The sequence below is a fragment of the Siphateles boraxobius genome, unplaced genomic scaffold, assembly GCF_051911475.1.
Source record: "Siphateles boraxobius isolate OS27281-9 unplaced genomic scaffold, OSU_SipBor_1 44, whole genome shotgun sequence".
Classification (NCBI taxonomy): domain Eukaryota; kingdom Metazoa; phylum Chordata; class Actinopteri; order Cypriniformes; family Leuciscidae; genus Siphateles; species Siphateles boraxobius.
Window position 1 is genome coordinate 45001 of NW_027509075.1, and position 22500 is coordinate 67500.

Below are 22500 nucleotides of genomic sequence, written 5' to 3' on the forward strand. Positions count from 1 at the left end.
TGATGAATCCAAAATGCCTCACGCTGGTTAAGTTTACGAATCCTATCACCACCTCTATCTAAAGGTTTCACATGCTCCAAAACCTCTATCTTTAGTAGAGAATCATTACTATTGTGCATATGTAGGAAGTGTTGGGCCATCTGATAATCAGGGCTACTGGTACGAATGGCATATTTATGCTCCGCTAACCGATCACGTAGACGTCTTTTTGTACGACCTACATAAAACACATTCTTACATGGACAAGACAACCGATAAATAATAAATGTAGTGTTACAATTTATAAAATCTTTTATCTTGAATGTTCTATTGGATTTAAAATCCACAAAGGTTTTCGAGGGAATAATATTGCTACAATGGGGACAATTCATGCAACGATATAAACCGATAGGTCTTTTAAGCCAGCTTTCCTTCTTCTCAGGAGGAAGATAACTATGTACCAATTTATCACGAAGAGTTGGAGCCCTTCTGTAAGAAAACAGAGGTGGTTGAGGAAAAACCTGTTGGAGAGTAGGGTCAGAGTTGATAATAGCCCAATTCTCCTGAATTATCCTTTTAATCTGTCTCGCCTCCCTACTATATTGTGTGACAAAGAAGGGGCGGGATCGAGCAACTGTCTTACGTCCCTTCTTAATCAAGGTATCAGACCGGTCTAGGGATTTAGCTCTGGAACGAGCATGAGCAACAATGCCTGGTTTATAGGCTCTTTTAATAAAACGATCTGACATAATGTCTGCCTGTTTTTCAAAATCAACATCATCATCACATATACGACGTAACCGCTGGAATTGTCCGAAAGCTACATTATCGATGAGATAAGGAGGATGAAAGGAATCAGCCCTAAGGATGGTGTTTCTGGAGGTCTTTTTTCTAAAAATTGTGGTATGTAACTTTCCTTCTGGATCAATAGAAATAGTTAAGTCTAAAAAATCAATGGTGGTCTTGGAGTTTTCTAAAGATAATTTAATGTTCCTATTAATGGAATTAAGGTATTGGTGAAACTCCAAAACCTGAGTGACAGTACTCTTAAAAATAAATAGTAAATCGTCAATATAGCGGCCATACCATGTTATACAATGAAAGAAAGGATTAACCGAATTGAGGACATGCAACTTCTCCCATAACCCCAAATACAGACAAGCATAATTAGGTGAGAAACAACAACCCATTGGAACACCAATCTTCTGTTTGTACAATTTGTCAATAAATACAAAGATGTTGTTATGAATAATAAACTCGGTGAGTTGTACAATAAAATGAGAAGGAGGTTTGGTGTCAACTCTATCAGAAATAAAGTGTTTCAAGGCATGTAAACCCTCCTCATGGTCAATGTTGGTATATAAGGACTCAACATCCATGCTAATTAAATATTGGGATCCTACATTACCTAAACAGGATAATCGGTTTAAAACATCCACAGTATCTTCAATGAAAGAAGGAAGAGTCTTAACAAAAGGCTTAATAAAAAAATCAACAAATTTGGACGCTGGTTCAAATTTATCGTCAATCATAGAAAGCTCCTTAAGAGCCTTGCGTTCACTAATCGTCAAATTTGATTTTTGTGCGAGTCTAGACCGAGTATCAAAAAATGTTTGCACATCAAAGTCAACTTTCTTACAAAAGGCGACAAGAGAATGATTCGATATCATGGGAGAAAATAGGGATTTAGGTCTAAACAAAGGATATGAGTCAATGTTGGAAGTACTTTCAGAAACAGGTATATTGTATATTGTCACGTTGAATCCAGACTTATGATAAAACGCTTTTAAGTGTAAATTACGATAGAACCGGAATAAATCCACTCTAATACTAAATAGATCAGTGGTATGAGTAGGTGCATACCCTTACACAGTACACATAGTTGCTCGTTGGAAAGAGGCATATCAGAAAGGTTAATCAACGAGGGTATTTCTTCCTCGGTAACGATCTCAGTGTTAATGGACGAGGTCGTTCCTCTACCTCGGCGGCCACGACGTGTTTTCTTGGAACACGATGATTGGTCTGGAGTCGCGGCCAATCGTCCTCCAAAAAATGATCAGACTCAGATTCCAGGGAACGACCCTCATCTTCACTCGATGTAAGGTTGAAAGACACCTTAGGTTGACGGGGCGTGATTGCCGATCTGACTGACGATGAAATTGGCGGTGATCACGGGGAAAACGAGGTCGATTCCAACGATAAACCTGTCCTCTCTGGTAGTCCTCTGCGTCGCGTTGGAACTTCCCCACCTTCATCTCCTTGATGGTCGTCTCGAGTTTGAGTATTTCCTCTCGGATAGTTTGTTGAATAGGGACCTGTTGTTCAAGAGGAGTGGGTAGGGAAGACTCCAAGTCTCTGATGCGGGACTGGATGAGTTCCCTCTCTTTCTTGCCCTCTTGTATGAGCAGTAACATCAAGTCCATTGAGCATTTGTTTAAGATGGACTCCCATTTCGATTTAAATACGGTATCCTCACTGTAAGTAGAGGGAAATTTAGACAGACGTAGCCCACGAGGAATGCGTCCTTCTCTCCAATAATCAGAAAGTGATACCACATGCCATTTAAGCTTCATATCTTTCTCAAGAAGTTTACGCAGTTCATATTTCTCAGTTGAACAATCAGTGTCCAAAACATTCTCAACATGCGTGAGTAAAGAGTCTGTAACAATAATATTTCGTCCTTCATCCGTAGAAAAAGAGTATGTCTCCATGGTAAATCACTCACCAAACGCTGAAGTCTGTAGCGGAGCAAGGCCTAAGTTGAGGACAGTTCCCCAACCTGTCCAAAAACAATGAATTATAAGAGAATTCAACCAGGCGCTCAGGTGAAGTATATCCGTGATAGGTGCTCTTGGGATAGGGAAGGGATTTTATATTGATTGTATTGGACCTTATTAGGTTTATTGTATGCTTTCTGATTACAGGTGGGACGCTATTTATAATTTTCCGCCGTTCTCATTGTGTATGTTACTTTGCCCTGAAGAAGACCATTTGTGGGTCGAAACATGTTGGCTTGTGACTTTTTTATTATGAAATAAGCCATATTTAAATAAAGATTTTTTTACCTTCTCCTTCTCCTCCTTATCCATTTTTTGAGTGCCTGGGACCTGCATCTTATTTCACTGAAACCTGAGTCTTTTATCTTTTTAATGATGAACTTTAAATCTGATAGTAACTTTGAACTATTTAAACAAAAAAACGCTTCAGTGCGCCAGCGCTCTGGCAACGGTTAACAGGTTAACTTGTTTCTCGCCTTGAAAAGTAGCCATGGAAACGGGCATAGACAACTCCTGACGATTACATGTCTCTCTGCGAGGCTTGATTCTGATTGGTCGACCGTGCGTTCAGCGGTCACATTACCTTGATTAGTTCTCAGCTGTGCTCACGGATGTGTTTAGTGAATGATCATGTGCTGATCTGTGTCTGTCAGATTATCCTCATAAGTACGGGCCGGAGGGCGGCTGTGCGGACGCGTCCGTGTTCGAGCGGATGAAGAGATTCCAGGAGGATCCGCTGAAGGTCAGACCGGCAGAAACTCTTTACTGACGCTCTCATCCTCACAGATTCACAAACACTGAAGCGCTCTCATCCTCACAGATTCACAAACACTGAAGCGCTCTCATCCTCACAGATTCACAAACACTGAAACGCTCTCATCCTCACAGATTCACACAAACACTGAAAGCGCTCTCATCCTCACAGATTCACACAAATACTGAAGCGCTCTCTTCCTCACAGATTCACAAACACTGAAGCGCTCTCATCCTTACAGATTCACAAACACTGAAACGCTCTCATCCTCACAGATTCACACAAACACTGAAAGCGCTCTCATCCTCACAGATTCACACAAACACTGAAGCGCTCTCTTCCTCACAGATTCACAAACACTGAAGCGCTCTCATCCTTACAGATTCACAAACACTGAAGCGCTCTCATCCTTACAGATTCACAAACACTGAAGCGCTCTCTTCCTCACAGATTCACAAACACTGAAGCGCTCTCATCCTCACAGATTCACAAACACTGAAGCGCTCTCTTCCTCACAGATTCACACAAACACTGAAGCGCTCTCATCCTCACAGATTCACACAAACACTGAAGTGCTCTCTTCCTCACAGATTCACACAAACACTGAAGCGCTCTCATCCTCACAGATTCACACAAACACTGAAGCACTCTCATCCTCGCAGATTCACAAACACTGAAGCGCTCTCATCCTCACAGATTCACAAACACTGAAGCGCTCTCTTCCTCACAGATTCACAAACACTGAAGCGCTCTCATCCTTACAGATTCACAAACACTGAAGCGCTCTCATCCTCACAGATTCACACAAACACTGAAGCACTCTCATCCTCGCAGATTCACAAACACTGAAGCGCTCTCATCCTCACAGATTCACAAACACTGAAGCGCTCTCTTCCTCACAGATTCACAAACACTGAAGCGCTCTCATCCTCACAGATTCACACAAATACTGAAGTGCTCTCTTCCTCACAGATTCACACAAACACTGAAGCGCTCTCATCCTCACAGATTCACACAAACACTGAAGCACTCTCATCCTCGCAGATTCACAAACACTGAAGCGCTCTCATCCTCACAGATTCACAAACACTGAAGCGCTCTCTTCCTCACAGATTCACAAACACTGAAGCGCTCTCATCCTCACAGATTCACACAAATACTGAAGTGCTCTCTTCCTCACAGATTCACACAAACACTGAAGCGCTCTCATCCTCACAGATTCACACAAACACTGAAGCACTCTCATCCTCGCAGATTCACAAACACTGAAGCGCTCTCATCCTCACAGATTCACAAACACTGAAGCGCTCTCATCCTTACAGATTCACAAACACTGAAGCGCTCTCATCCTCGCAGATTCACAAACACTGAAGCGCTCTCATCCTCACAGATTCACACAAACACTGAAGCACTCTCATCCTCACAGATTCACAAACACTGAAGCGCTCTCATCCTCACAGATTCACAAACACTGAAGCGCTCTCATCCTCACAGATTCACAAACACTGAAGCGCTCTCATCCTCACAGATTCACACAAACACTGAAGCGCTCTCTTCCTCACAGATTCACAAACACTGAAGCGCTCTCATCCTCACAGATTCACAAACACTGAAGCGCTCTCATCCTCACATATTCACAAACACTGAAGCGCTCTCATCCTCACAGATTCACACAAACACTGAAGCGCTCTCTTCCTCACAGATTCACAAACACTGAAGCGCTCTCATCCTCACATATTCACAAACACTGAAGCACTCTCATCCTCACAGATTCACAAACACTGAAGCGCTCTCATCCTCACAGATTCACAAACACTGAAGCGCTCTCATCCTCACAGATTCACAAACACTGAAGCGCTCTCATCCTCACAGATTCACACAAACACTGAAGTGCTCTCTTCCTCACAGATTCACAAACACTGAAGCGCTCTCATCCTTACAGATTCACAAACACTGAAGCGCTCTCATCCTCGCAGATTCACAAACACTGAAGCGCTCTCATCCTCACAGATTCACAAACACTGAAGCGCTCTCATCCTCACAGATTCACACAAACACTGAAGCGCTCTCATCCTCACAGATTCACAAACACTGAAGCGCTCTCATCCTCACAGATTCACAAACACTGAAGCGCTCTCATCCTTACAGATTCCCAAACACTGAAGCGCTCTCATCCTCACAGATTCACAAACACTGAAGCGCTCTCATCCTCACAGATTCACAAACACTGAAGCGCTCTCATCCTCGCAGATTCACAAACACTGAAGCGCTCTCATCCTCACAGATTCACAAACACTGAAGCGCTCTCATCCTCACAGATTCACACAAACACTGAAGCGCTCTCATCCTCACAGATTCACAAACACTGAAGCACTCTCATCCTCACAGATTCACACAAACACTGAAGCGCTCTCATCCTCACAGATTCACGAACACTGAAGCGCTCTCATCCTTACAGATTCCCAAACACTGAAGCGCTCTCATCCTCGCAGATTCACAAACACTGAAGCGCTCTCATCCTCACAGATTCACAAACACTGAAGCGCTCTCATCCTCACAGATTCACACAAACACTGAAGCGCTCTCATCCTCACAGATTCACAAACACTGAAGCGCTCTCATCCTCACAGATTCACAAACACTGAAGCGCTCTCATCCTCACAGATTCACACAAACACTGAAGCGCTCTCATCCTCACAGATTCACAAACACTGAAGCGCTCTCATCCTCACAGATTCACAAACACTGAAGCGCTCTCATCCTCACAGATTCACAAACACTGAAGCGCTCTCATCCTCACAGATTCACAAACACTGAAGCGCTCTCATCCTCACAGATTCCCAAACACTGAAGCGCTCTCATCCTCACAGATTCACACAAACACTGAAGCACTCTCATCCTCACAGATTCACACAAACACTGAAGCGCTCTCATCCTCACAGATTCGCAAACACTGAAGCGCTCTCATCCTCACAGATTCACAAACACTGAAGCGCTCTCATCCTCACAGATTCACAAACACTGAAGCGCTCTCATCCTCACAGATTCACGAACACTGAAGCGCTCTCATGCTTACAGATTCACAAACACTGAAGCGCTCTCATCCTCACAGATTCACACAAACACTGAAGCGCTCTCATCCTCACAGATTCACAAACACTGAAGCGCTCTCATCCTCACAGATTCACAAACACTGAAGCGCTCTCATCCTCACAGATTCACAAACACTGAAGCGCTCTCATCCTCACAGATTCACAAACACTGAAGCGCTCTCATCCTTACAGATTCACACAAACACTGAAGCGCTCTCATCCTCACAGATTCACAAACACTGAAGCGCTCTCATCCTCACAGATTCACAAACACTGAAGCGCTCTCATGCTTACAGATTCACGAACACTGAAGCGCTCTCATCCTCACAGATTCACACAAAAACTAAGTTAATAACTCATAATCTTTACAACGGAAGTGAGTCAATCAAAACTAACTTTATCTGGACAATAACTTTATTCTAGATCTGCTGTAAAGCCTAAAAAATCTCTGTTTCTGTAATCTATTATCACTGTAAAGCTGTCTATATTGTTAGAGCGCTGTATAAATGACTGGACTCTGCAGGAGAAGGCGTCAGCGCAGGATCAGCTGCTGAGGAAGAGGAGGATGACTCAGGTGGAGAAGAACACCTGCCAGCTCTTCATCCAGACCGATCACCTGTTCTTCAAATACTACAAGACCAGAGAGGCCGTCATCGCTCAGGTACAGCGGGTCTAACCACAGAACAAGGGTGATGATGAAGAGGGTGGTGAACAGGGTGATGATGATGATGATGAAGAGGGTGATGATGATGATGAAGAGGGTGATGATGATGAAGAGGGTGATGATGATGAGGGTGATCATGATGATGAACAGGGTGATGATGGTGATGAAGAGGGCGCGAGGGTGATGATGATGAAGGGTGATGATGATGAGGGTGATGATGATGAGGGTGATGATGGTGATGATGATGATGAAGAGGGTGATGATGAGGGTGATGATGATGATGATGATGAAGAGGGTGATGATGATGAAGTGGGTGATGATGATGATGAAGAGGGTGATGATGATGAAGAGGGTGATGATGAGGATGATGAGGATGATGATGAAGAGGATGATGATGATGAGGGTGAAGATGAAGAGGGCGATGATGATGGAGAGGGTGATGATGATGAGGCTGATGAAGAGGATGATGATGATGAAGAGGATGATGATGATGAAGAGGGTGATGATGATGAAGAGGGTGATGATGATGATGAAGAGGGTGATAATGATGATGAAGAGGGAGGATGATGATGAAGAGGGTGAAGATGATGAAGAGGGTGATGATGATGAGGGTGATGATGATGAAGAGGGTGATGATGATGAAGAGGGTGATGATGATGATGAAGAGGGTGATGATGATGATGAAGTGGGTGATGATGATGATGATGAAGAGGGGGATGATGATGATGAAGAGGGGGATGATGATGATGAAGAGGGGGATGATGAAGAGGGTGATGATGATGATGAGGGTGATGATGATGAGATGATGAACAGGGTGATGAGATGATGAAGGGTGATGATAATGATGATGAGGGTGATGATAATGAAGAGGGTGATGATGAAGAGGGTGATGATGATGAAGTGGGTGATGATGATGAAGAGGGTGATGATGATAAGGGTGATGATAATGATGATGAGGGTGATGATGATGAGGATGATGATGAAGAGGGTGATGATGATGAAGAGGGTGAAGATGATGAAGAGGGTGATGATGAGGGTGAAGATGATGAAGAGGGTGATGATGATGAAGTGGGTGATGATGATGATGAGGAGGGTGATGATGATGAAGAGGGTGATGATGATGAGGATGATGATGAAGAGGGTGATGATGATGAAGAGGGTGATGATGATGAAGAGGGTGATGATGATGAAGGGTGATGATGATGAAGTGGGTGATGATGATGAAGAGGGTGATGATGATGATAAGGGTGATGATAATGATGATGAGGGTGATGATGAAGAGGGTGATGATGATGATGAAGAGGGTGATGATGAGGGTGATGATGATGATGAAGAGGGTGATGATAATGATGATGAAGAGGGTAATGATGAAGAGAGTGATGATGATGAAGAGGGTGATGATGATGAAGTGGGTGATGATGATGAAGAGGGTGATGATGATAAGGGTGATGATAATGATGATGATGAGGATGATGATGAAGAGGGTGATGATGATGAAGAGGGTGATGATGATGAAGGGTGATGATGATGAAGAGGGTGATGATGATGATAAGGGTGATGATAATGATGATGAAGAGGGTGATGATGATGATGAAGAGGGTGATGATGATGAAGTGGGTGATGATGATGAAGAGGGTGATGATGATAAGGGTGATGAGGATGGTGATGATGAAGAGGGTGATGATGATGATGAGGGTGAAGATGATGATGATGATGATGAAGAGGGTGATGAAGAGGGTGATGATGATGAAGTGGGTGATGATGATAAAGGTGATGATAATGATGATGAGGGTGATGATGATGAGGATGATGAAGAGGGTGATGATGATGATGAGGGTGAAGATGATGATGATGAAGAGGGTGATGATGATGAAGAGGGTGATGAAGAGGGTGATGATGATGAAGTGGGTGATGATGATAAAGGTGATAATGATGAAGTGGGTGATGACGATGAGGATGATGATGATGAGGGTGATGATGATGATGAAGAGGTTGATGATGATGAAGAGGGTGATGATGATGAAGAGGGTGATGATGATGAAGAGGGTGATGATGAAGAGGGTGATGAAGATGAGGGTGATGATGATGAGGATGATGACTATGAGATGATGAAGAGGTTGATGATGATGAAGAGGTTGATGATGATGAAGAGGGTGATGATGATGAAGAGGGTGATGATGATGATGAAGAGGGTGATGAAGATGAGGGTGATGATGATGAGGATGATGACTATGAGATGATGAAGAGGGTGATGATGATGTTGTTCTGTGTGTCTCAGATCTCAAGTCATGTTAAGGCTATCGACGCCATCTACCAGGGCACAGACTTCATGGGCATCCGCAACATCAGCTTCATGGTCAAGAGGATCCGGGTCAGTCACACGCTCGACACACTCAACCGACACGACCGACCAACACACTCGACCGACAAGCTCGACCGACACACTCGACACACTCAACCGACACGACCGACCAACACACTCGACCGACAAGCTCGACCGACACACTCGACACACTCAACCGACACACTCAACCGACACGACCGACCAACACACTCGACCGACAAGCTCGACCGACACACTCGACACACTCAACCGACACGACCGACCAACACACTCGACCGACAAGCTCGACCGACACACTCGACACACTCAACCGACACACTCAACCGACACGACCGACCAACACACTCGACCGACAAGCTCGACCGACACACTCGACACACTCAACCGACACACTCAACCGACACGACCGACCAACACACTCGACCGACAAGCTCGACCGACACACTCAACCGACACACTCAACCGACACGACCGACCGACACACTCGACACACTCAACCGACACACTCAACCGACACGACCGACCAACACACTCAACCGACACACTCAACCGACACGACCGACCAACACACTCGACCGACAAGCTCGACCAACACACTCGACACACTCAACCGACACGACCTACCAACACACTCGACCGACAAGCTCGACCGACACACTCGACACACTCAACCGACACACTCAACCGACACGACCGACCAACACACTCGACCGGCACACTCGACCGACACACTCAACCGACACGACCGACCAACACACTCGACCGATAAGCTCGACCGACACACTCGACACACTCAACCGACACACTCAACCGACACGACCGACCAACACACTCGACCGACAAGCTCGACCGACACACTCAACCGACACGACCGACCGACACACTCAACCGACACACTCGACACACTCAACCGACACACTCGACCGACACGACCGACCGACACACTCAACCGACACGACCGACCGACACACTCGACACACTCAACCGACACACTCAACCGACACGACCGACCGACACACTCGACACACTCAACCGACACACTCAACCGACACGACCGACCAACACACTCGACCATTACACTCGACACGCTCGACCGACACACTCGACCATTACACTCGACACGACCGACCAACAGACTCGACACACTCAACCGACACGACCGACCAACACACTCGACACACTCAACCGACACACTCGACACGCTCGACCGACACACTCGACCGACACACTCAACCGACACGACCGACACACTCGACCGACACACTCGACACGCTCGACCGACACACTCGACCGACACACTCGACACACTCAACCGACACGACCGACCAACACACTCGACCGACACACTCGACCGACACACTCGACCGACACACTCGACCGACACACTCGACCGACACACTCGACCGACACACTCGATCGACACGCCTGACCGACACACTCGACCGACACACTCGACCATTACACTCGACCGACACACTCGACCATTACACTCGACACGCTCGACCGACACACTCGACCGGCACACTCGACCATTACACTCGACACGCTCGACCGACACACTCGACCATTACACTCGACACGCTCGACCGACACACTCGACCATTACACTCGACACGCTCGACCGACACACTCGACCAACACACTCGACACACTCGACCGACACGACCGACCAACACACTCGACCGACACACTCGATCGACACGCCTGACCGACACACTCGACCCCTACACTCGACACGCTCGACCGACACACTCGACCGACACACTCGACACGCTCGACCGACACACTCGACCAACACACTCGACCGACACGACCGACCAACACACTCGACCGACAAGCTCGACCGACACACTCGACACACTCAACCGACTCGACCGACACACTCGACACACTCAACCGACACGACCGACCGACACACTCGACCGACACACTCGATCGACACGCCTGACCGACACACTCGACCGACACACTCGATCGACACGTCTGACCGATACACTCGACCGACACACTCGGTCGACACGCCTGACCGACACACTCGACCGACACACTCGATCGACACGCCTGACCGACACACTCGACCATTACACTCGACACGCTCGACCAACACACTCGACCGACAAGCTCGACCGACACACTCGACACACTGAACCGACACGACCGACCAACACACTCGATCGACACGCCTGACCGACACACTCGACCGACACACTCGATCGACACGCCTGACCGACACACTCGACCATTACACTCGACCGACAAGCTCGACCGACACACTCGACCGACAAGCTCGACCGACACACTCGACACACTCAACCGACACGACCGACCAACACACTCGACCGACACACTCGACACACTCAACCGACACGACCGACCAACACACTCGACCGACACACTCGATCGACACGCCTGACCGACACACTCGACCATTACACTCGACACGCTCGACCGACACACTCGACCGACACACTCGACCATTACACTCGACACGCTCGACCGACACACTCGACCGACACACTCGACCGACACGACCGACCAACACACTCGACCGACAAGCTCGACCGACACACTCGACACATTCAACCGGAACACTCGACACACTCAACCGACACGACCGACCAACACACTCGACCGACAAGCTCGACCGACACACTCGACACACTCAACCGACACGACCGACCAACACACTCGACCGACACACTCGACACACTCAACCGACACGACCGACCAACACACTCGACCGACACACTCGATCGACACGCCTGACCGACACACTCGACCATTACACTCGACACGCTCGACCGACACACTCGACCGACACACTCGACCATTACACTCGACACGCTCGACCGACACACTCGACCGACACACTCGACCGACACGACCGACCAACACACTCGACCGACAAGCTCGACCGACACACTCGACACACTCAACCGGAACACTCGACACACTCAACCGACACGACCGACCAACACACTCGACCGACAAGCTCGACCGACACACTCAACCGACACGACCGACCAACACACTCGACCGACACACTCGACACACTCAACCGACACACTCGACACACTCAACCGACACACTCAACCGACACACTCGACCATTACACTCGACACGCTCGACCGACACACTCGACCGACACACTCGACCATTACACTCGACACGCTCGACCGACACACTCGACCGACACACTCGACCGACACGACCGACCAACACACTCGACCGACAAGCTCGACCGACACACTCGACCGACACACTCAACCGGAACACTCGACACACTCAACCGACACGACCGACCAACACACTCGACCGACAAGCTCGACCGACACACTCAACCGACACGACCGACCAACACACTCGACCGACACACTCGACACACTCAACCGACACACTCGACACACTCAACCGACACACTCAACCGACACACTCGATCATTACACTCGGCACGCTCGACCGACACACTCGACCGACACGACCGACCAACACACTCGACCGACACACTCGACCATTACACTCGACACGCTCGACCGACACACTCGACCAACACACTCGACACACTCGACCGACACGACCGACCAACACACTCGACCGACACACTCGATCGACACGCCTGACCGACACACTCGACCGACACACTCGACACACTCAGCCGACACACTCAACCGACACGACCGACCGACACACTCGACCGACACACTCGACCGACACACTCGACCGACACACTCGACCGACACACTCGACCGACCGACACACTCGACCGACACACTCGACCGACACGACCGACCAACACACTCGACCGACACACTCGACCGACACACTCGACCGACACGACCGACCAACACACTCGACGAACACACTCGACCGACACACTCGACCGACACACTCGACCGACACGACCGACCGACACACTCGACCGACACACTCGACCAACACACTCGACCGACCAACACACTCGACCGACACACTCAACCGACACACTCGACCAACACACTCGACCGACCAACACACTCGACCGACACACTCGACACACTCAACCGACACACTCGACCGACACGACCGACCAACACACTCGACTGACACACTCGACCGACACACTCGACCGACACACTCGACCGACACACTCGACCGACACACTCGACCAACACACTCGACCAACACACTCGACCAACACACTCGACCGACCAACACACTCGACCGACACACTCGACACACTCAACCGACGCACGATCGACCGACACACTCGACCGACACACTCGACCGACACACTCGACCGACCGACACACTCGACCGACCAACACACTCGACCGACACACTCGACCGACACACTCGACCGACCAACACACTCGACTGACACACTCGACCGACACACTCGACCATTACACTCGACACGCTCGACCGACACACTCGACCGACACACTCGACCAACACACTCCGACACACTCGACCGACACGACCGACCAACACACTCGACCGATAAGCTCGACTGACACACTCGACACACTCAGCCGACACACTCAACCGACACGACCGACCAACACACTCGACCGACCAACACACTCGACCGACCAACACACTCGACCGACACACTCGACCGACACACTCGACCGACACACTCTACCGACACACTCGACCGACACGACCGACCAACACACTCGACCGACACACTCGACCGACACGATCGACCAACACACTCGACCAACCAACACACTCGACCGACACACTCGACACACTCAACCGACACACTCGACCGACCAACACACTCGACCGACCAACACACTCGACCGACACACTCGACCGACCGACACGCTCGACCGACACGCTCGACTGACACGACCGACCAACACACTCGACCGACAGACTCGACCGACCGACACGCTCGACCGACACGCTCGACTGACACGACCGACCAACACACTCGACCGACACACTCGACACACTCCACCGACACACTCGATCGACACGCCTGACCGACACGCCTGACCGACACACTCAACCGACACACTCAACCGACACACTCAACCGACACGACCGACCAACACACTAGACCAACACACTCGACCGACACACTCAACCGACACGACCGACCAACACACTAGACCAACACACTCGACCGACACACTCGACCGTCACACTCGACCATCACACTCGACCGACACACTCGACAGACACACTCGACCGTCACACTAGACCGACACACTCGACCGACACACTCGACCGTCACACTCGACCATCACACTCGACCGACACACTCGACAGACACACTCGACCATCACACTCGACCGACACACTAGACCAACACACTCGACCGACACACTCGACAGACACACTCGACCATCACACTCGACCGACACACTCGACAGACACACTCGACCGTCACACTCGACCGACACACTCGACCGACACACTCGACCGACACACTCGACAGACACACTCGACCGTCACACTAGACCGACCAACACACTCGACCGACACACTCGACCGACACACTCGACCGACACACTCGACCGTCACACTCGACCGACACACTCGACAGACACACTCAACCGACACACTCGACCATCACACTCGACCGACACACTCGACAGACACACTCGACCGTCACACTCGACCATCACACTCGACCGACACACTCGACCATCACACTCGACCGACACACTCGACAGACACACTCGACAGACACACTCGACCATCACACTCGACCGACACACTCGACAGACACACTCGACCGTCACACTAGACCGACACACTCGACCGACACACTCGACCGTCACACTCGACCATCACACTCGACCGACACACTCGACCGACACACTCGACCATCACACTCAACCGACACACTCAACCGACACGCTCGACCGACACACTCGACCGACACACTCGACCGACACGCTCGACCGACACGCTCAATACACTTGACCGACACACTCGACCGACACGCTCGACCGACACGCTCAACACACTCGACCGACACACTCAACCGACACACTCGACCATCACACTCGACCGACACACTCGACAGACACACTCGACAGACACACTCGACCATCACACTCGACCGACACACTCGACAGACACACTCGACCGTCACACTAGACCGACACACTCGACCGACACACTCGACCGTCACACTCGACCATCACACTCGACCGACACACTCGACCGACACACTCGACCATCACACTCAACCGACACACTCAACCGACACGCTCGACCGACACACTCGACCGACACACTCGACCGACACGCTCGACCGACACGCTCAACACACTCGACCGACACACTCGACCGACACGCTCGACCCACACACTCAACCGACACACTCAACCGACACGCTCGACCGACACGCTCGACACACTCGGTGTGAAAACTTATTTTATTTTCCTTTAAATTACTAGATTTGTTCAATAAATAATAAATAAATGGTAATTAGTAATTTAAGCACATTCCTTACATTCTTTCAACTTAAATTCAAAATAACTCACAATTTCATGCATAACCTTTTCAATTCAGCTCAAAATATCTGACATTGGGAGTCTGTCCGACCTCTTGTGGAACAGTAATATGTGAACTGAAGCATTCCTAAGGGGTCAGATTGACCCGAGGGAAGGATTTGTTACATTTTAACCCCTCAATCCATTTAATTTTTTTGTGTATTCATGGTTCAAGTGCGACAAAGGTCCTGGACCCTTCTGATGACCACTCAATTTTTAAATAAATAATAATTCAAAAATATTTTCCAAGTGAAAATGACCCGAGGGAAGGATGAGGAAGGGAACCTGTTGTAGAATCTGGTTCTGACTGGTTTGTTGCGCTGCTGGTCTCAGATAAACACCACCAGTGACGAGCGGGACCGGTCGAACCCGTTCCGCTTCGCTAACATCGGCGTGGAGAAGTTCCTGGAGCTGAACTCGGAGCAGAACCACGACGACTACTGCCTGGCCTACGTGTTCACGGACCGGGACTTCGACGACGGCGTTCTGGGTCTGGCCTGGGTCGGGGCTCCCGCCGGTAAACCAGCGCTTCTGCAGGAGAACTCTGTGTGTGTGTGTGTGTGTGCTGATGTGTGTGTGTGTGTCCTCAGGGAGTTCTGGAGGCATCTGTGAGAAGAGTAAGCTGTATTCCGACGGGAAGAAGAAGTCTCTGAACACCGGGATCATCACGGTGCAGAACTACGCATCTCATGTGCCTCCCAAAGTCTCACACATCACATTCGCACACGAGGTGGGACACAACTTCGGCTCGCCGGTGAGTGGACGCACGCACGTGATGACACACACGCGTGACCGATACACACACACGTGACCGACACACATACACGTGACCGACACACACACACACGTGACCGACACAAACACTCACACGTGACTGACACAAACACACACACGTGACTGACACACACACACACGTGACTGACACACACACACGTGACCGACACACATACAAGTGACCGACACACACACACACGTGACCGACACAAACACACACACGTGACCGACACACACACACGTGACCGACACACACACACGTGACCGACACACATACAAGTGACCGACACACACACACACGTAACCGACACACACATGTTAAGAGTTTGAACGTTCTTGTTTCCATTTGTTTAATTTCAAGATCTGAGGTGAATTATCCATTGTTGTTTTTACAGCTACAAAGCTGGAGCACTAAATGAGATTCAGTCACATTACACGCTTTTAACATTAAGTAAAGCACATAAACAGTACCTGAGATTATCATTGCAACACTTTGTGTTTGTTGTTCCAGTGCGACGTCGCAGTAAAATAGAAACCTTTTCTAAAACAAATGTTGCGGCTGGTCAGGACAAAAACTCTGATTAACATGGAAAAGACGCCTTCTGTCGTGCGGCGTGTGTAGTTAGGACACGGTGTAAGTGTGCGCTGAAATAAAGAGTCTCTAACCGCAGAAAAACTGACTTTCCTGTCAGCCGTTAGACTGCGCTAGTAGCGAAAACTCTTCAACTGAACGTGCTAATGCAGCGGCGTGCACTGTTTATCGCTCCACTGTATATAAAGCGCAAAAGAATCTACGAGCATGGAACATCGTTATGTTGTAAATTAGTAAGTCAGAAAATAACTGTAAAATATCAATAAATCACGTTACTGGTGCGTCATGTGTGCGCTGAGAAGGATTAGCATGCAGGTATAATCTTCATTATTCATCAGGAGCAGTTTCCATGTTTCATTAGCAGATGTAAGTATTGTGTATTCATTGTTGTTCCCATAACCAATAAAAAAAATCAATAATTTATAAATCTTTAAAGTGCGTCGGTCTTGATGATAATGGGGAAATGTGGGTGACATGGCCAAACGAGTGGAGAATCTCTGGTATAAAGCTATTCAAAACATAATTTAATGTAAATTGTGATAATCGTAAATAATAATTGCAGTTACAAATTCAAGGGAATAATCGACAATTATGATTTTTGTCATAATGTTGCAGCCCTAGTGATGGTGGTGATGATCTTCTTCCCTCAGCATGACTCCGGGTCGGAGTGCACTCCGGGCGAGTCCAAGAGCCAGGATAAGAAGGAGCGCGGGAACTACATCATGTACGCCCGCGCCACATCCGGAGACAAGCTGAACAACAACAAGTTCTCAGTGTGCAGCATCAAGAACATCAGTCAGGTGCTGGAGAAGAAGAGGGGCAGCTGCTTCGTGGGTGAGCCAATCACAGCCACTGATGGAACGAGTCCTTCAGGTCTGAGCGCAACTGATGTGTGTGTGTGTGTGTGCGTGAATTTATGCATGCGTGCGTGCGTGTATGCGTGCGTGCGTTTGTGTGTGCGCGTGTGTTTGTGTGTGTGGCAGAGTCTGGGCAGCCGATCTGTGGGAACGGGCTGGTGGAGCCGGGTGAGGAGTGTGACTGTGGATACAGTGATCAGTGTAAAGACGACTGCTGCTACGATGCTAATCAACCCGACAACAGGAAGTGCAAACTCAAACCCAACAAAGTCTGCAGGTACAAACACTTTCTCCTCATTCCCTTAACTGTGATTCTCCAGACAGTTTCTCGTTACTCTCAGTGATTCTCATTCATAATGTCATGAGTGTAAAATAACAACAAATAACACCCTCCTGTTCTTTACACTGTACAGAACAAAGTGTGCTTAATTTATATCACAACAGTCACACTGCAAAAATTTTCATTCTTAAGGCTTTTATTCAGTTCCAGTGACACTTTACAATGAGGTTCCATTAGTTCATGCATTAACTAACAGTGAGCAATAGTGGCTGCTGCTTTCCTGAAGCTTCAAAACTATAGTGAATCCTTTGAATTGAATCAGTGATTTGAATCAGTGATTTGGAGCGCGTATCAAACATCATGTCATGTGATTTCAGTAAACGAGGCTTCAAAATAGTTTTCAACTGATCTCAGATCAGTTTTATTAATTTGTAGACATTTTAAATGACTCATTTGTATAATAGTAAAATATTTTTACAATAGTTGTAAAATATTGGTCTGATTAATCAAGCTCTCCAATCAACCAAAACAAGCCCTACAATCTTATAAAATAACATGTTATACAGACACTTCATATTTCGTTGTTTTAGATGATTTGTTAAGTGATTACACTTTCAATAAACCATTTGAAATTGGTGTTTTTATGCACAGGTTTTCGCTGCATTTACTCAGTTGAATCAGGTGAATCTTACTGCGAAGCAACTGAATCAAAAAAGTTTCTCTTTCGCCCACCATTAACTTTAACTGAGATTAGTAAGTGCTTTAGAATATTTCTCCTCATTAGGTGATGTTACGTAAGGGATAATGTACATCCAGCCGGTAGTTATCTCAGAATAAACCTGACAGGGTGATCACATAACTATAGAATCAAATCTTAATGCGCATGTGAACGCCATCAGCGTCTATCACAGGTTCACGTTTAAAGTCTGTTTAGAGAGAACGGTGTCGTCTTAGCGGCCCCTAATTTAATAACAAACTATCATTTAGATGGAAGTGAATCAATCAAAACTAACTTTAGCTGGAAAAAACATTTTTCAAGAGCCACTATAAAACCAAACCAATCTCTGTTACCTTAAATTATATCTTTATCTCTGTAAAGCTGCTTTGAAACAATCTACATTGTTAAAAGCGCTATATAAATGAGGATGACTTGACTTGACTTGATCAGGTCTTCCATCAGTCTGAAGGACTCACACACACCTGAAGGGGGTTTATTCTGAGATAACAACCGGCTGGATGTACATTATCCCGCTTGTTACATGGCTACTTGCACATAAGTAAATAATTAGACACGAAATATTGATCTGAGTTTAAATATTTTATGAGGTCTATAAACGCAAAGCTTCCACGGAGAGAGCAGTTTCAGCAGCGAGATAGACAGACATTTAAGAGATACGGTATACAGTCATAACACTTATTACAGAGCATTTCTTACTTAATTATGCCCGCCACCCTTGCCAGGGTATGGGCCGCCAACCACAGATCTCCAGATTATTCTATCTTTGGCCATTCTTTCCAGCTGGCTCCAGGTGTAGCCCATCTTGGTGATGTCTGAGGTACGTCGCCAGGTGTTTCTCGGACGGCCCCTTCTCCGCTTCCCTTGCGGGATCCACTTCAACGCCTGCCTGTTGATGTTGGTTGATGATTTACGAAGAGTGTGCCCTATCCAGCCCCATCTTCTCTTCCTGATCTTCCTCTGCAGAGAGTTGGTCAGTCCTTTCCCAAAGGTTGATATTGCTGATGGTGTCAGGCCATCGGATCTGAAGTATTCTTGTAAGACAGCTGTTGATGAAGGTTTGAACCTTCCTGATGGTCATCTTGGTCGTCTTCCAGGAAACAGCAGCACTGCCTTCACGTTGGAGTTAAATAGGTGCATCTTTGTTGTCAGGACAGGTCTCTTGAGCTCCAGATGCTCCTGAGCTGTACGTAGGCCGCTCTTGCCTTGACGTCTGCGTCTGTGCCGCCCTGTTGGTCAATGACACTGTCCAGGTAGGTGAAGGACTTCTTACAGGGGACTTCCATTCAGCATGACTTGGTCCTTGGTTGAGGATTTTATCTTTAGGATCTTGGTCTTATCTCTGTTTATGTTGAGGCCAATCTGAGATGAGATAGTTGACACTACACCTGTTTTCTCTTGCATCTGCTGTTTGTTGTGGGAGAGAAGTGCAAGGTCATCAGAAAAGTCCAAGTCCTCGAGCTCCACTGGATTAAGTTTTTCCGCTCTGTTATGGCTTCCTTCATAACCCAGTCAAGGGCCGACAGCAGGCATCCTTGTCTCACACCAGTTTTCAGCTGGAAGATGTTAGTGAGCTGCCCTGCATGGATGACTCTGCAAGACATTCCATCATAAGATTTTCTCATCAGGTTGACCAACTTAACTGGGATGCTGTATTGTCAAAGGAGCTTCCAAAGGGTCTCTCAATCCGAGCTGTCAAATGTCTTCTCATAGTCGACAAAGTTGATAAACGGAGGAATTCCACTCGAGGGACTGTTCGACTTTGATGCGGTGTTGCAATCTGGTCCGTGCATGATCTATTCTGCCGAAGCCTGATTGTGTGATCTCGAAGCTGTGTGTCAGCAATGTCTTTCATTCTCTCCAGGAGGATCCGATGGAAAACCTTCCCTGGTACAGACAGAGGTGTGATGCCTCTGTAGTTGGCAAAATTGCTGAGGTCACCTTTTTTAGGGATCTTTACCAGGTATCCCTCTTTCCAGTTGTCGGAATCTCCTCTTCTTCCCAGATCATCTCAAAGAGAGGATACTGCATCTTTACTGATGCATCCAAGTCTGCTTTCAGGGCCTCTGCTGGGATGTCATCAGGCCCAGCCTCCTTCGCAGTCTTCAACCGGGTTAGGGTTGGGTCAAACCTCTCAGAATATTTGCTACTACCACAAAGATCTGCACTTCCAAGATCTGGCTTTCTTGATTTACTCGTTGCAGTTGATGGGTAAGTCTGAGAAGGCTGGGTCGATGTTTGGTGGAGCTGGTCTGTTCAGCAGTTGGTCGAAGTGCTCGGCCCATCTCTTCATCTGCTGCTCGATGTCATACATTTGTTTCATATTGCCGTTGTATGCTGCCTGCTCTGCTTCAGCTGCCAGTCCACTCACATAGTCTACCTTGTCCTTCTTGATACTCCTCTTCACTGCTTTGTTTGCTTTTGCATAGTCTATTTGAGCCTGGGCTTTTGCTGCTCTAGTCCTACTGCTATTGACTGCCGTTTTCTTCTTCTTCCTATCCTCCATCTTGGTCGAGGTCGCCACTGTAATCCACTCTTTACGCAGGTGTTTTCCGACTCCGAGTACTTCCTGGAATACTGATCTGAGTTCCTCTTTTACTGGCTGCCATCTACCGAGTATTACCTAATTTGGGTTTCTTCAGAAGGTTGATGTTATATTTCACTCTTTTATCAGCCCTGGCTGTCCAGTTCTTCTTCAATTTCTTAAAAAAAAAAATATACTCATATACTCGCATACTCCCTGTGTGGGGTGCATCGCCTGCTCCCTGTGTCGGGATCGCCTGCTCCCTGTGTCGGGATCGCCTGCTCCCTGTGTCGGGATCACCTGCTCCCTGTGTGGGGCGCATCGCCTGCTCCCTGTGTGGGGTGCATCGCCTGCTCCCTGTGTGGGGCGCATCGCCTGCTCCCTGTGTGGGGTGCATCGCCTGCTCCCTGTGTGGGGCGCATCGCCTGCTCCCTGTGTGGGGTGCATCACCTGCTCCCTGTGTGGGGCGCATCGCCTGCTCCCTGTGTGGGGTGCATCGCCTGCTCCCTGTGTGGGGCGCATCGCCTGCTCCCTGTGTGGGGTGCATCGCCTGCTCCCTGTGTGGGGCGCATCACCTGCTCCCTGTGTGGGGCGCATCGCCTGCTCCCTGTGTGGGGCGCATCGCCTGCT

The 22500-nt window shown here is 48.4% G+C and overlaps 1 protein-coding gene across 1 annotated transcript in view; it reads left to right on the forward strand.

Moving 5' to 3' along the window:
• The window catches only part of adam10b (ADAM metallopeptidase domain 10b), a 58251-nt gene that overhangs the window by 26926 nt on the left and 8825 nt on the right, over positions 1-22500 (forward strand). Inside the window, exons 5-11 of the mRNA XM_077200162.1 lie at positions 3410-3498; positions 7126-7263; positions 9545-9637; positions 16441-16624; positions 16698-16861; positions 18124-18307; positions 18457-18607. Of these exons, the coding sequence (XP_077056277.1) occupies positions 3410-3498; positions 7126-7263; positions 9545-9637; positions 16441-16624; positions 16698-16861; positions 18124-18307; positions 18457-18607 (1003 nt within the window). The remainder of the gene's footprint in view (positions 1-3409; positions 3499-7125; positions 7264-9544; positions 9638-16440; positions 16625-16697; positions 16862-18123; positions 18308-18456; positions 18608-22500) is intronic.